This window comes from Ailuropoda melanoleuca, chromosome 13 (genome assembly GCF_002007445.2).
Source record: "Ailuropoda melanoleuca isolate Jingjing chromosome 13, ASM200744v2, whole genome shotgun sequence".
Classification (NCBI taxonomy): domain Eukaryota; kingdom Metazoa; phylum Chordata; class Mammalia; order Carnivora; family Ursidae; genus Ailuropoda; species Ailuropoda melanoleuca.
This window is the reverse complement of record NC_048230.1, coordinates 10,347,453-10,364,345: the sequence shown is the minus strand read 5'-3', so window position 1 is coordinate 10,364,345 and position 16,893 is coordinate 10,347,453. Positions and strand designations below refer to the sequence as shown.

Here is a 16,893-nt window from a genome sequence, read left to right as displayed (position 1 = left end):
ATCCTGCCATCTGTGGCTCAGTCTAACCATGAGATAGGGGGAGGAAAAAAAAAAAAAAACAACTTGCTCCTTCCCAAGACCACTAGGTAGGATGATTAAAAACTTCTATACTTAGAAGCTCTTAGTCTAGGACTGATGCCTACATTCATCCCCACTCTTCCCAGCCTCACCCACCACAGAATGTCCTTTCATCCAGAAACATGAGGTTCCCCAGGAGACGAAAACTGTGGCAAAGTTTACATGTCTTAAATCTTCTGCAAGAGCATAATTTGGGTAACATTTTTACCGACTTTAGAGAAATTCACTGATGGAATCAAAATTGTGTATTTTGTTTTTTGGACAATTTGTTTCCTCTGACAGAGCGAGGGTCCTCTGAGGATTTTCTGACTCTCTAATTAGTTAACAGTTTTGAATCCCATATTCTCGTACCAGTAGGGATCTTTGAAAACTGAGAGACGGGAGAGACAGCAGAAGGGAAGGGAGAACTCTCCTGTGGAGTTTGGGATGTGAACTTTTAGTCTGCAGATCCCTTCACAGCAAGGCACAGTTCTCCCTGTCACCACTAGACTCAGCTATAGCCTCAACTCGATAAAACAGTTTCTAAGGAGTGCCAATTACTCCTTCGGGAAGTGACAAGCCAGCAAGACTTCGATTGCAAATTCATTCTTATTAAGTTAGCATACTTTGTTTTTTGATTATTAAAGGAGATTCTCATTGTAACAATTTTTAGGAAATGCTGGATGTTGAAAGGAACAGGTTAAGAAACAACATCTGCTGTTTATCCTGTAAAGAATAAACGAAAAAACAAGAAATTATACCTAATCCCCCCTCCCAAAGATAACCAGTGTCAATACTTTGATGTATCTCTTTACAGACATCATAAATACATATACATACATATAAAGATACGTTTCACAAATAACATCATATTCTCCACACCATTTTAAATCTGTCCTTTTTTTTTTTGGCTAATACATTATTACTGTGTTTCCAGTTAGCACAAGTAATTTTTTTTTATTTTTTTAGATTTTTAAAAAAAATTTTTAAGTAATTTCTATGCCCAACATGGGCAAGAGGGCAGCATGCTCACAGCCCCAAGATCAAGAGTCACATGCTCTACTGACTGAGCCAGCCAAGCACCCCTAAATTTTTCTTTATTTTTTAAGTAATCTCTATACCCAACATGGGGCTCAAAATCATGTGAGATTAAGAGTCACATGCTCTGGGGCGCCTGGGCAGCAGAGCGGTTAAGCGTCTGCCTTCGGCTCAGGGCGTGATCCCGGCGTTCTAGGATCGAGCCCCACGTCAGGCTCCTCCGCTATGAGCCTGCTTCTTCCTCTCCCACTCCCCTGCTTGTGTTCCCTCTCTCGCTGGCTGTCTCTCTCTGTCAAATAAATAAATAAAATCTTTAAAAAAAAAAAAAAAGAGTCACATGCTCTACCGACTGAGCCAGCCAGGTGCCCCTAGTTGGCACAAGTATTAAGTTGTGCATTTTTTTCAAGTCTTAAGAGTTGAGAAGCCTGGAAGTCATTCTATCTTTTGAAGGGCTTAAGTTACCCCAAAACTTTCTGATAGGCCCAACGATTAAGGTGGGTTAATTGCTTAGGACAGAAAAGGCACATTCACAGGAACCCTTCAATTTAAACTTTTTTAAAGGTATTGCTGAATCACATTAATAGTTGCCATTGTGTGTTACAAGCATAACTTTCTTCAACATAAAGACTTAAAATATACAACAGTTTTATATTTTGTTTTGCCATTTCTTTATTTTTAACCTGTGATTCATTTATATACCTATGATTCAAAAGATTCAAAAGATTCAAAAAGATTATATACCTAGGACTCCCTGTACCTCTGAAAGGCCTGAGCAGGACACCCACATCCCTCTTTTTCTGGGTTACTAATCAGACAGGGACTTAAGCATGGTTCTATCCTAATCATCCTCTATCCCAACCCTTCTTATTTTAGAGCCTCTTTGAGCAGTGTTCAGCAGATTCTGACCCAAAGCACTTTTCCTGTGTTTATGTCCAGAAATAGCCACTTCCCAAGGAAGTGTGGCTATATGTACTTATGGCTAGGAGCTAGGAACCCTTCCTTTTTCTTTGCCTTGGACAGGCTGACAGTCTTATGACCCCTCCTCGCCTCACCCTCGGATCCTCTGCTCTCAGGATTCTACTTCTGGAGTTCACACATGCTGCCCTGAGTTGTCCGGTACACAGCCTAGTTCTCATGCTTGAAGCCTGAAGTTGCTGTGTTAATTTGTATATGCCTCTATTACTCTGAATCTGACAAAGCACCGTGTGCACAGAAGACACTCAAAACATATGCTGATAATGTCACTCCCTAAATGGATAGCTGCCGGCAGCATAACTGACTTCCTGGAAGAAAATAAGGTAACCTTTACTTTAAATCAAAGCTGCTATTGCTTACCAGCATACAAACCAATGAGAGGTCATCCTGGAACTGTTGGTAACACCTGAATTTATCTCTCTGGACCTATATTCTTTTTTCTCTCATATTTCTTTATCCCTTCATCTTTCTCTTCCTGTTCCTTATTCTAACACTTTCCTATTTCCTTCTTTTCCTTTTCCTTATTCAGTGACCTGACTAACCAGTCATCTCATACCAGAAATTTACCTTAATCTGAATTCCTAGAGAACTTGGATCCGTGTCTATGGTTACATTTCAGGTCCCCAAAGCCTTTTTTTTTTTCTAACTAACCTTCCTTTGTGTGGTAGAGTGTAGACCTTGGGCTGGAATATACAAACTTTTACCAGACTCTTGTGAATTTGCGCCACCCAGTGGCCGAAGTTGCTAACTTCATCCTCTGAAAAAAGTGGGCAAAAACAAATGAAAATAAGCAAATGTAAAATGTGAAGTCCAGAGGTGCCTGGGTGGCACAGTGGTTAAGCGTCTGCCTTCGGCTCAGGGCATGATCCCAGCGTTATGGGATCGAGCCCCATCAGGCTCTTCTGCTATGAGCCTGCTTCTTCCTCTCCCACTCCCCCTGCTTGTGTTCCCTCTCTCGCTGGCTGTCTCTATCTCTGTCAAATAAATAAATAAAATCTTAAAAAAAAAAAATGAAAATAAAAAAAAATAAAATGTGAAGTCCATACGTATTATTGGCCCAAAGGGGAGAGGACATTCATAACAGCGAAATTCTTTCCTATTTTAAGTCTGTTTTCTGAAATTTAATATAGGATGGAGAAGGATATGTTCAGAAGTATAGTGTCATGGTCTCCACAGAATAAGATGATGTCCGGAAGACTCTCCAAGGATTTATTCAGGTCATGACTGCTCCCTAATGTACTGGAAAAGAAGAATAAACAATGCAGTCTATACTATAAAGTCCTTATTGCCCTCTAGAAGAACCAAACATTCAACAGAAGAGACACTAAATTTGAAGACTTACAAATTGTACATATGATAATACCAGATAGCAGTTTATTTCTCCTACAGTGAATCTTCTGGGATGGGGGGGCAAGGGTACTGCCTGAGCGGCTCAATCAGTTAAGCATCTGACTCCTGATCTCAACTCAGGTCTTGATCTCAGGGTCGTGAGTTCAAGCTTTGCGTTGGGCTCCACGCTGGACATGGAGCCTACTTTAAAAAATAATAATAATTAGAATGAATTTTCTCAGACATGTCTGTGTCTAGGACATCTAATAAGCAGTAGAATTCATGGGTTGTAGGTTACATACATCTTCCACTTTGCTAGACTGCGTATGGTTTTCCAAAGCAGTTGTACCAAATACATTGCCACCAGCAGAATATTATCCCACTATCTCCCTAACTTGAAAATCAGACTTAAAATTTTTTGCCAATCTTATCTCTATGAAGTAATGTGTCACTGTTGTTCTTATGCATATTTTCCTGCTTAATAGTGAGGCTGAGGATCCTTCCACATATTTGCATTCAGGTTTTTTTTTGCTTGCTTATAACCTTTCCTCTTTTTTCTTTCGGGTTGTTATTAATCCTTTTTTTTTTTTTTAATTTTAAGTAATCTCTACACCCAGCATGGGGCTTGAACTCACAACCCCGAAATCGAGAGTCTCACGCTCTACTAACTATGCCAGCCAGGAGCCCCTGTGAGTCTCTATTTACTGTTATAGAAGTCTGTATTCTTGGCTATATTCTTGGATACTAATTGTCTGTGAAACATGTTACAAAGTGTATTTCTAAGATATTATTCCTCAACATGCACATTTATACATAAAAAGCAACCATCAGGCTCTGAAGCTCTGGGAATCCCATTTGGCTCCAAGAATTTGTTTTGACTTTGCCTTCCATGGCTGCATTTAAAAAGCTGTTCGACAGATTAAAACTCCCACAAAACCAAACGTATTTCTTAGAAGGATTTCTTAGAAGGACTCCCATCTTGGAGGACTCTGCTTTGTCAACACATCCATGACAAAATAAGGTAGTTGGGTCCTCAGATTGTTCCAACCCCATTCAACTCTTGACGGCAGAGAAAAAAAAAAAAGCAGGTCTCATGAAGCTACTAGTATCTGCCATTGTCTTATTCTGAAATTAACCAGCTAAGTAACACACAGGTTCAATTTCAGAAGGATTTATTTAGATATTTTTTTCCTAGGCATTTGTGATGACTCCGTAGTGTTGAAGAGAACTGCAACATGCAGGGATAGCTAATCTCCTGGGCCTGTTTTCCACTAAAAAGCACAGAGCTCTCAAGGGTAAGCCATAAAGTACCTTTGCCCAACATTTTTATTTGTCTAAGCACGGGGAAGATGAACTTTGGCAGAATAGAGAGTCCATGTGCCAAAGCAACATCCCTTTAGGGAAGCGTGGCCTCCTTTTCTCTCCGTTGCGATGTCACTGTTTACCCTTTCAGCTCCCTCCTTCCCATCCAGATAGGAAATAATCTGATTCACATACTCAATGAAATCCTTTTCCCTCCACCTACGCATTCTTCCTGGTGGATGAAGTTTAAAACTTTGTCCTCTAACTGTAGATAGTAATAACAGCTAACATTTTATGCACATCTGTTAGGTAAGAACAAAGGCTTTGTCTTCTGCTAAAGTAACATTAGGAAAACAAGTAGGTTAAGGAGCATATCGCCGGCCTAAACTATCACAAGAGCCTCTATCTCCCCATACTTGCTCTCTTGCTTCTCTTTAATCTGTACACAGTTCTCCACACTGCAGCCAGAATGAGCTTTTCAACATGCAAATTTAATCATGTTACTCCTCTGCTAAAAACCACCCAGGGGCTTCCCACTGCTATCAGGATGAAGCCCCAAATCCTTAACAAGACTGCTAAGGCCTTGAATAGTCTAGCCTGTCTCCTTCTCCAGTCTCATCTCCCCTCCCCGTTCCCCTTCCTCTAGCTTCGGCCACAGTGGAACAGTTTCCTTCTTTCTTGCCTCGGAGCCTATGCTGTTCTCTGAGGCTCCAACACCGTTTCCACTCCCATAACGCACCTTCCCCCTCCTTCACTACTCTTTGCCTATTTAGCTCCTATTCATATTTCAGATATTGGCTCAACAGCCACCTCCGTTACGGAGTCCTCCCTGACCTCTCAAACTCCACCAGGTTTATTGCGTAAATTTCCTCCACGGAATTCATCTGTTTGTCATTGTTCTCCTGTAGCATTTGATAGAAGCCTCTCTCATAGAGGTGAGATACGTTGAGAGCCGGCACCGTGCCTGTTTACTTACATTGTGTCCCTACTTCTAGAACTGTGTCTGACATGTGTAGGGATTTCATAAATCCTTAAATCCATAAATCCTTCCTGAAAGGTGAGACAAATAGGGGCTGAGTTGGTTCTCTTCCCGAACTCTCTTCCCTTGAAGGTTCTCAGATCCTAGAAATTTATTTTTTTAAATTATTTTTTAACTATTTTATTTATTTATTTATTTTGAGAGGGAGAGAGAAAGAGAGCATGAGCAGGGGGAAGGGCAGAGGGAAAGGAGAAGCAGGCCCCCCTCCCACCGATCAGGGAGCCTAACACACAAGCTTGATCCCAGGACCCTGGGATCATGACCTGAGACAAAGGTAGATGCCTAACCGACTGAGCCACCCAGGTGCCACGATCCTAGACATTTATAACCCATCCTGTGTCCTCCCTTCTTTCACCGTGAGTCACCAGCCTGGGCCCCACCTCACTTAACCTTCTGAAGGAACTACAATTATTATCTGCATATTATGAAAAGAAAATGGAGGATCGACCACTTGCACAAGGTCCCAGAGCTAGTAAGTGACAGAGGTAGGATTCCAACGCAGGTAGGTGAACTCAAAATCTCTACTCTCTTAACAACTACATATAAGCCCTGGCAATTTACATCTTCAATTGATATTTCTCTTGACTGGTTGACCTCTTCCTTATCTACTTCTTTTTATTAGGAGGATTAGCCCTTTGTGATATGAGTTGCAAACATTTTTCTATTTTGCCACTTATGTTTTGACATCACTTAAGGTGTTAGTTTGTTTGGCAGAAATTGTGAGCTGTGTGTAGTCAAATTATTAACCTCTGCTTTTACACCTTCTGTATTCTGAATCATAATTAGATTTTCCTACCCCGTGCCAAGATTCTAAATGAGTTCTGTCAAATTTTGTTTTCAATTTTTATATTTTTATTTAAATATTTAATCAAGTTGGGGCTTATCCTGGTGTGAGGTACAAACTGACACTTTTGTTTTCAATTTTTATATTTTTATTTAAATATTTAATCAAAGTGGGGTTAAACCTGGTGTGAGGTACAAATTGACACTTATTTTTTCCCAGATGGTTATTCAATTGTCCACACCATTTACTGAGTAGCCCACCTTTACTATATACTAAGCTCCTGTACTTATTTTGGTTTACTTCTATACATTCTATTGTTATATGCTTGTATAATTAGTACTTTTTCTTTTTTCCAATGAGCATTTTTTAACGTTTATCTTTGACTTCTCCATAGTGTTTGGCACTGCTGACTAACTCATTTTCTTTGATGTACTTTCAGTGCTATATTGCTAGATTACTGAGCAGGTGAATAAACATGTACTTAGGGCACTAGCAAGTCAGGGGCAGCAAAATAATAATGATGAAGATATAATCACAGAGGTCACCATAGGAAAAATCAGAACTTTGTTTGACTGTCCCTACACATAGTTTATGGCTTATAATATTTTTATTTTAAAGATTAAAAAATTTTTAAAAAGATTTTACTTATTTTAGAGAGAGAGAGGAGAAGCAGAAGGGGAAGGAGAGGGACAAGCAGACTCTGTGCTCAGAGCAGAGCCCCACAGGGGCTTGATCCTACGACCTGGATGCCACGACTCATCACCTGAGCCAAAACCAAGAATCAGAAGGTTAACCGACTGAGCCACCCAGTCACCCCTAAAATTTTTTTAAAAATACACTCTACACCCAACGTGGGGCTCCAACTTATGACTCTAAGATCAAGAATCACATGCTCTACTGACTGAGACAGACTGTGGCTTCAACATTTCCACCTGTTTGTGCTAACTCCCTAATCTGTGTATCTGACCTAGACCTTTCCCCTAGCTTTTGAATCTGTCTAGTGAAGGTCACCTGTACATCCTACAGACACCTCAAACTCAACATATCCTGAACAAAACCTGCCCCTTCCCCTTCAGGTCTGCTTTTTGCCTGATGTTCTCTCTCTTGGTGAGTAGCACCATTATCCATCTAGTCAACTATGCTTGACATTGGAAAATCATTTTTAATTCTACCATTTATCACTTTTCTCTCCCTAATTGCTTTTTTTTTTTTAAAAAGATTTTATTTATTTATTTGAGAGAGAGAGAGAGAGCATGAGGGGGGGAGGATCAGAGGGAGAAGCAGACTCCCTGCTGAGCAGGGAGCCCAATGCGGGACTCGATCCTGGGACCCCAGGATCATGACCTGAGCCAAAGGCAGACACTTAACCAATTGAGCCACCCAGGCATCCTAATTAATTGCTTCGTAAACGCCTTGAATCCATTTTTTCTTCTTCATCCCCATTCCAATCGTGCCAGTTCAAGCTCTCATCATCTCTTACTTGGGACTGCTGAACCCCCTTGCCTTTCATTTTGCTACTTTTCAGTCCACATCACTGCCGGGGAGATTAAGGTCTAAAACTCAGATGAATGATAACACTCATGCTTCAGTGGCTCTCCATGGCCACTGAGAGAGTAAAGGGTCAAACCCACTATGGTCTGGCCTCTGTCTACCCATATGGCATCATGCACAGTGGCCCTCTTTTCTTGCTCCCTATACTCCAATCATACAGACCAATTGGCCACCCTATTTCATGCCTCTGTCCTTTGAATAATTCTGCTTGGAATTTCCTTCCCACCCTTCTCCAAGACTTAACTCATCACCTTCCAGAGACTTACACCTTAATTCTCCCTACAATTGACTAATCTCTTCTTGGAGCTCTTAGTGTATCTAATACATCTGTTAAAACACATGTTATCTTGGGGCGCCTGGGTGGCATAGCAGTTCAGCGTCTGCCTTTGGCCCAGGGCGTGATCCCGGGGTCCTGGGATCGAGTCCCACATCAGGCTCCTCTGCTATGAGCCTGCTTCTTCCTCTCCCACTCTCCCTGCTTGTGTTCTCTCTCTCACTGGCTGTCTCTGTCTCTGTCAAATAAATAAATAAAATCTTAAAAAAAAAAAACCACATGTTATCTTGTATTGTGATTATTTCCATGCATATCTGTCTCCCCAACTGGACAGTGAGGATCTTTTTTTAAAAAAAATGTTTTGTTTTTTTCAGAGAGAGAGAGAATGTGAGCACATGAGCAGGGGGAGGGGCAGAGGGACGAGCAGACTCCCTGCTGAGCGTGGAACCTGCTGCGGGCTCGATCCCAGGACCCCAAGATCATGACCTGAGCTGAAGTCAGATGCTTGACCAACTGAGCCACCCAGGTGCCCCTGGACAGTGAGCATCTTTTTGAAAGCAGAGACTATTTCATTAGTCATTGAATCTCTAGTACCTGGCATAGTCCTTGTCCTAGAGTAGGGCTAAATAATATTAACAAGGTAAAGGAATGAAGACATAAGAATGTTCTAGAAGTGGGACGCCTGGGTGGCTCAGTCGGTTAAGCATCTGCCTTCAGCGCAGGTCATGATCCCAGGGTCAAGATTGAGTCCCACATTGGGCTCCCTCCTCAGCGGGGAGGCTGCTTCTCCCCCTCCCCGTGCTTGTGCTCTCTCTCTCTCTGACAAATAAATAAATCTTAAAAACAAACAAAAAAGAATGTTCTAGAAGTTTCAAATAAAAAGATATGTTCTGTAGAAGACTAGTAGGCTGTCTGCCAGAAGGCCCCTCAGGCTGTTTTACAGGCTTAGAAACCCAAATTTTCCACACATGGAGAATGGTCCCATTATTTAGGACCAGATTCACACTAACCAAGCTTATATGTAAATTTATCAATTTATTACTTACAACTAGTAATATAATTGTCATAAGTAAAAAATACTATTCTCTGTATAACTAGCATATCCTGAACCTGAAGGTAAGCCTGCATGGGAAGCTGCATTATTCATGCGTAATTGTTTGCACTCCCCATGGAAGAAAAAAAAAACCTAATTCTTGAGGAGCAAAAAAAATCTTACTCTCTTTATATATAAAGTACAGGTAGACATATAGTATATAAACAAATATCTATCTGGCATATCTATAGTATTAAAACTTCACTAGGGGAAGCAATTTGGGGAAAAAACGTCTAAAAGGCTCTTCAGGGTTGACAATAATGATAAAAAGCTTGAGAAACACTAGTTTAACTCCCATACTGATTCTTTCTTAGGGAATCAGAATTAGTGGGGTTAATTCTAAAATTCAGGTATTTGATGGCATTAGGCTGATATGGTGTCTCCACAATATCACAGCCTGTAACAGGGCGATTATGTGTGAAATTCATTGGCCAAGACTCTTCTTGAATGGGCACTCAGGAAGTCAGCTTCTGTAGGCTTCAAACCTTCCACTACTAACACCTCCCTCTTTCAGGATGACTCATTCTCCCTTTGGATATACTATACATATTTGGTATTTCTCAGGAGCCAGTCCACTTCCTAAAAAATCTTTACATATCTTGGTTGGGATCCATCAACTTCCGAGGTTGTACAAAGTAGTGGTTAGGAGTTGGAGATAGAAGTCTGAATCTCTACTATGCTACCTGTTTACACTCTCTCAGCATCAGTTTGTGCATCAGTAAAATGGGAGTAACAACACCTCCCTTAATGGGTTTTTAAGGACTAAAATGAGAAAATATATATAAAAAGCCTTGAGCAATAGCTATTTTTAATATCGAATTGGGATGAGAACTCTGCTGTGTCATTTTGAAAGTGTGTTTGTGTGTGTGTGAATGCATGATTAAACAGTAAAGACTCAGGGAAAACTGTTGTCCTTGGCATGATTACAGATTCTAGAAAATTATTTAATAAAGTGAGCAGACAAACACTAAAAAGTGTGTTCTGTGTAAAAACAACCAATTACAGTCATTTATGGAAACAGCTTAACATTTAAGGCCTAATTATCATGCAGCACAATAACAATTACATATATCATTAAATATGCATCAGATTAACCTTGTTCTAAGTTTCATTTGATTATAATAGTAAAGTACTCATTCTGTACTCTAAGGAACAGTCTGTACTCTAAGGAACAAGAGCAACAGTTAATTGCTCACAATGCCTACGTCTGTTCACTATTTACATTAAGTAAATGGGACATAGCTCCGGAGTTTGCTCTGCACGACAGGTAAAGCTGGATTATCCAACCTTGATTGCAACTATGCATTTGTTCTGTGACCTGTGAGATAAAGTACACTCCCTTACTCAGGTATAGTAAGGTGCTAAAGAACCAAACGGCAAAAGAAATTCTATTTAATTGCTCAGTGCTCTGGAAAAAGGTTTCTAGTACGTAGAAATGATTCAAATAATGAAAAAATTCTAATGTTGAGCACTGACCAACCTAGCCTCCTACAACTTCTAAACAACTCCCAGGGTCATCCTATGGAGCACTTCTAGAATTAGAATTACAATTATAATTTATTTGACTCCCACCATGAACTAGGTATTTTATATATATGGTCATATCCTTACAAAACTCTAATGAATTAGGTATTATAATTTTCATCTTACACATGAGGATAAAAAAGGCACAGAAAGATAACTTGCTTAAATACTTGAAGGTGGTAAAGGGTAGTAAATTTTGTAATTAAATTTTTCAGATAAACAGAAGTCACTCAGCAACAATACATTCCTAGGTCACTTAAATTTTTGGATTCAACCCAAAGCCTGGGGACTCATGAGACAGATATTTTGTACTTTGTACAGATTAAAAAGAAGTCAGGATGGTGAGGAAGAGGCAGAAGAGATGGGTAGCAAAAGCCTGGATTCACGGACACTCAGCTTAATGGCTACGGCATTATGAAAATCCTGATATGTGCTAACTCTTCAGTTTTAAAGAGTCAAAGGTAGTTTATTTGGCCGGATCTGGTTTTCATTCTGGCTGTGCTACCTAGTCACTAAATGACTTTGGGCAAGTGGTTTTACCTTTCTGAGCTTTATTGTTCCTTATTTTTAATGTAGGATGCAGCAAGGCCCTTTAGCAAAAAACTTTTTCCCCCCTCTTGTTCACCTCTGAGATCTTTAGGGCCCTCTTCCTCAAGGCAGAAGCAACCCAGACATGCCACTATGTGGAGAAATGGCTACATAGGCCTCACATTTCTGTAAATAGATTAGCAGGAGTGCTTCCACCTTGCCTCTACCAACTGGTCATAGTTGAGGTGGATCAAGTTAAATAAGCAGTCTAGGAACCTTCTGGAAAGGAAAGGATTGGTTTCCTTTACTCCTTTGAACAGGGTGGTCACAAAGAGAGAAAGATAAAGGAGGGTGGAGTAAGGGGGCAGAAAGGAGGAAGGCAATGCTCCCGGATGCAAAAGGCAGCAGCAGAGCCTGAGGCGGCTGGTACCAGTCCTGCACTGGGCCACGGAGGGGCCTGCGCTTCTGGGAAAGTGACTTAGTGTGTGTGAACTCACAGAGCTGAAAGCTAAGAGCTGTAATCCTTGAGGCTCTCACCTTTTGTGGGGTGAAATCCTCACTTCTGAGTGCATCACAGGAAGATCCCTTGCCTTGAAAAGCCCTAGTAATTGGCTAAGGACTCTGCTCTAGGACCTAAATCTCCGGCTAACTTACATGTACTAGGTATGCCTCAAAGCTTAAAGGAGAGGAGGCTGAAACCCAGAAGAAAGTAGACTTTTAGACTTTCTATCTGTTTGTATGCCAAACTACAAAGAACCACCTCAGTTAGAAGAAAAATTAGTATTAGATGAGATAAAGTTTATAAAGACTTTCAGCACTCAGGACAAGTGAGTAACTAGAAATGATAGAGAATCATTTCCATAGGGAGGGAAGTTCAGAAACTACATTTCTGATTCTAAACATAGCAGCTTAACAGTTGAAGAGGAGCTGTTGGGATACTGTGGTCTCAGTCAATGGCAGCTATATTATAGACCTTGCAGTAGGATACAATTTTCCCTGCTGGGTTTCAAGTTCAAAGGCCAACCTCCTCTGTTAAGAGTGGAAGGGCTTGGGGCACCAGGGAGGCTCGGTCAGTTAGGCATCCGACTCTTAATTTCCACTCAGGTCATGGTCTCAGGGTTGTGGATTCGAGCCGCGCATCGAGCTTGGCACTCTGCGGGGAGTGTGCTTGAGATTCCTTCCCTCTTCCTCCCTCTCTGCCCCGCCTCCTGAGCATGCTCTCTCTAAAAATAAATAAATAGATAGATAGATAAATAAATAAATATTTTTTAAAAATGAATGGGAGGGCTTGGAGAATGTGATACCAATTTGTCCTGAAGGTCAATCTTCAAAAATATTAATTCGACATAAACCGATCTGGGACATTATTAATATAAATTTCTGTCTTAAGATGTTTTTTCAAGGGTGCTGGGGACTCAGTTGGTTAAGCATCTGACTCTTGATTTCCGCTCAGGTCATGATTTCAGGGTCATGAGATCAAGCCCCATGTCAGGCTCTGTGCTGGACGTGGAGCCTGTTTAAGATTCTCTCTCTCCAGGGGCGCCTGGGTGGCTCAGTTAGTTAAGCATCTGCCTTCAGCTCAGGTCGTGATCTCAGGGCCCTGGGATTGAACCCCACGTTGGGCTCCCTGCTCAGTGGGGAGTCTGCTTCTCCCTCTCCCTCTCCCCTCCGCTCATGTTCCCACTCACTGTCTCTCAAATGAATAAATTTGAAAAATTTTTTAAAGATTCTCTCTCTCCCTCTCCCTACCCCCTTTTCTCTCCCTCTCTAAAATAGATATATATATTAAAAAGATGTTTTTTAGGTTCCTTTATAGACATGTTTAGTGAGGGTAGAAAAGGCGGCACTTAGTCATCTCTGCTATGACAAGTTAAGTACCAGGTGCTCTGGAAGCATACTGGAGAGTTACTTAACCCAGAGTCTGGGGGGTCAGGAAGGATGTTCCTGAGGAAGTGATGTCTAAGTTGAATTGGAGGTACCTTGGCAAAGGAAGCGTGGATGTAACAGTGCATGAGGGGAAATGGAGGTAAGGTACTTCTGTCTGGCTGGGGGAATGAAGAACAATATGGGGCAGTGCTGACAAAGAAATAAGAAGACACTAGTTCTTGAAGGGCCTTCTACGAAGACTGCCCATATAACTTATTGTACAAACTGAGACATTTCTTTTCTTTTCTTTCTTTTTTTGAGAGGCAGAGAGAGGTGGGGGTTGGGGCAGAGGGAGAGAGAGAATCTTTTTTTTTTTTTTTAAGATTTTATTTATTTATTCGACAGAGATAGAGACAGCCAGCGAGAGAGGGAACACAAGCAGGGGGAGTGGGAGAGGAAGAAGCAGGCTCATAGCGGAGGAGCCTGATGTGGGGCTCGATCCCATAACGCCGGGATCACGCCCTGAGCCGAAGGCAGACGCTTAACCGCTGTGCCACCCAGGTGCCCCGAGAGAGAGAATCTTAAGCAGCCTCCATGCCTAGCACGGAGCCCGGTGCAGGGCTTGATCTCAAGACCCTGAGATCGTGACCTGAGCCGAAATCCAGAGTTGGATGCTTAACTGACTGAGCCACCCAGGCGCCCCCAAACTGAGACATTTTTGAGAGTGAAATGAGACAATATTACTAATTATAAGGGACAACAGGAGTAAACCAGGACTGTCCTGAGCAAATTGGGACTTTTCTGGTCACCCTATTTATAAATCATGTTCAGGTACTTGGACCTCCAGTGAAAGCAGGGAATCTGTTCTCTTTTTACTTTACACATTTTGCCTTAGTGACTTCATCCATACCTTTGCCTTTACTTGCTCATTTCACAAATATCTGTCCAGGATGCACTTATGGGCACAGAAGTTACAAAGAAGAAAAGACATACTGTGTGTCCTCAAGCTCTGTCTAAAGAAGACACACACCCAAAGAAACAATTTTAATACAGTTATACAACTTTAGTCCTGGCCTTTCCTCTGAGCTCTAATATATATCTAATAACATCATTTCCATTCAGATTGCAAAACACAAATCCAAAACAGAACATTTAATTTCTTCTCCAAATCTGTTCTTCCTGTAGCTGGCCTTATAATTGATGCCACTATCCACTACATTGCTGAAGGCAAAAACCCAGAAAAGCATTGCCTTAAACAGTGTTATCCTTGCTCTCACTGTGCATTCTAATTTCTCCACATCTTTCTTAAACACAATGACTAAATTGGGGCTTAGAATTCTAATGAGAGCCTAACATCAACTGAAGCAGAAGGGTAATTTTCAGGTGCTTGAATGCTACATTTTTAACGAATAGATCCCGGTATTAATGTGGGATTGTTTTTTTCCTCAACAGTACAACATTGATGACTCATATTCAATTTGTTGACAATCATGACATCCAAATCTGGATATATGCCCTACCCAGTCTCAAAAACACTTCTGATTAGGTGACAAAGACATGAAGATAAATCCTCAACTGTCTGACAGGATATCCTCTTTGTGGAGAAGGTGAGTGGTTGCAGAGGTGTAAAGGTGTAGGTGAAACACCAAGGTTGATAAAACTGTTGAACGATGACTGCGTAAAAGGACAATTAATGCTTTAGGGAGTCACTTTAATGTTTCTACCATCTTATTCTCCACAGAGCTGCCAGAGTGATCTTTTAAAAATAAATCTGACTACCTCCCCCACCACACACCATGGAGTCTTTCATGAGCCATCTCTGCAAAGAAACTGCTCTAAAATACATGAAATTCGAATCCACACTCCTTGGCAAAATAAGTTTTCCAAATTGTTAAACCCTAAATAGAAGTCTCCTTCAGTCAAAAAAAAAAAAAAATCCGATTACTCCTTTGCTCTCAAGGTACTCCACCACATCCCTCCAAAATCCAGTCCAACCATGGCTTACAAGATGATGCATGATCTCGTTTCTACCTGTTTCACAACTTATTTCTGCAATTTGCTGTGCTGCACTGGTCTCCTTGCTTCCTATCCAACAGGCCAAACAAGTCCCTATCTCGGCCATTAGAATTGCTGCTTCTCTTCTTTTAGTTTCCCTCTGGAAATCCACGTGCTGCTTCCCTTAATGATGAGGTTTCTGCTTATGTGTTCTTTCAATTAGAGGCCTTCCTTGTCTACCTCATCTCAAAGACCATGCCTACATCACTCTTATGGCTTTATTCTTATTTTTTTCCCGTAAAACTTGCCACATTACTGGGCATTATCTATTACTTAGCAATATGTGTATTGTGTCAATCTCCCCCACTATTATACGAGGCAGAGACTGTTGTGTTCGCTGCTGAGTTCTCAGCACCTAGAACAGGGTCTGCTCATTAAATATTTGTTGACTAAATGACTAAACAGATTCAGGATATGTCAAATGTAAAACTACACTATAATGTATCTATTGGCATGAAGCATAGGAAAATGTCTGGAAGAGTATACCAAAACGTTAACTGTTTATTTAACACAGTGGGAGCTGGTGTGAATTTTTGCTTGTGCGAATTTTCTGATTATTTTTTAGAACGAATTTGTAGCATTCATACACTAAAAGATGAATCAAGAGGCCACACCAGCAGAAAATGCAAATGAATTTAAAGAGAGTTTGGGCAAATTTATGAAAGACAGACTTCTAAATAGATGTAAGGGCATAATGGTGAAAATTACCACGGCTGGAATCCTCTTCCCAACACTTTCTAGCCATGTGTTCCCAAGTTATTTATAAGCCAGTCTAAATGTCTTCACCTGGAAAATGGGGATAATAATAGTGCCTACCTCATAAGGTTGTTTTTGAAGATTAAATGACACCATGGATGCCACCTCCTTTGTAACAATGCCCGGCATGCAATAAATACTCGACAAATGGTAGCTATTATCATAATTAGTAGTAGTAATAAGAGATGTTGGGACATACCTAGCCCTCAAGATTGACATCAAAGTGGACCACCACATTCTCTCATCATTGCGCCTCAATCTGGGCCCCTGAAGCCCAAAGAGGGGATGGTTCTTTCCAAAGAAGAGAATTTCGACGTTCCAGAAGCATCTGAATTAAACGTACCCAGTTTACCCTCGCACCACTCAGTCTGGTTAATCCACGAGCAGCACTGCAAGAGCCGCAGGGCCTGAGCTGCCTTCGCGGCAACAGGGGCGGGGGGAGTGGGAATGTTAGAAACACAAAAGCAGGACGGTACCGGCCCGCTCCACCTCACCGCACTCTGGAGCGGATCGAACGGCGCCACGCACCGGCAAGCCTCTGGCGACCGGCAACGCGCCTCACGCAAAAGGGACTGCTGCCCGGACTCGAGTCAGGCAAGCTGCTCAGTCCGCCCTATCCCCCCGGACCTCTGCCGGAGGACTGCGGCGAGCGCGCGGCGAGGCCGGGGCGCGGGCCGAGGGGGCGGCGGCTGCAGCGAGGCCGCGAGGGCCGGGGAGGGGCG

General features: G+C 41.7%; 1 protein-coding gene across 5 annotated transcripts in view; it reads right to left on the bottom strand.

The window, feature by feature from the left end:
* ACACA (acetyl-CoA carboxylase alpha) overlaps nt 1-16,879 on the bottom strand; it is a 277,490-nt gene extending 260,611 nt beyond the window's left edge. For all 5 annotated transcript variants that reach the window (XM_019805579.2, XM_019805581.2, XM_019805580.2 and 2 more), the window contains exon 1: nt 16,371-16,879. In XM_019805579.2, coding sequence (XP_019661138.1) covers nt 16,371-16,408 — 38 coding nt within the window. In that variant the 5' untranslated portion in view covers nt 16,409-16,879. The remainder of the gene's footprint in view (nt 1-16,370) is intronic.
* Nucleotides 16,880-16,893: the final 14 nt, after the last annotated feature.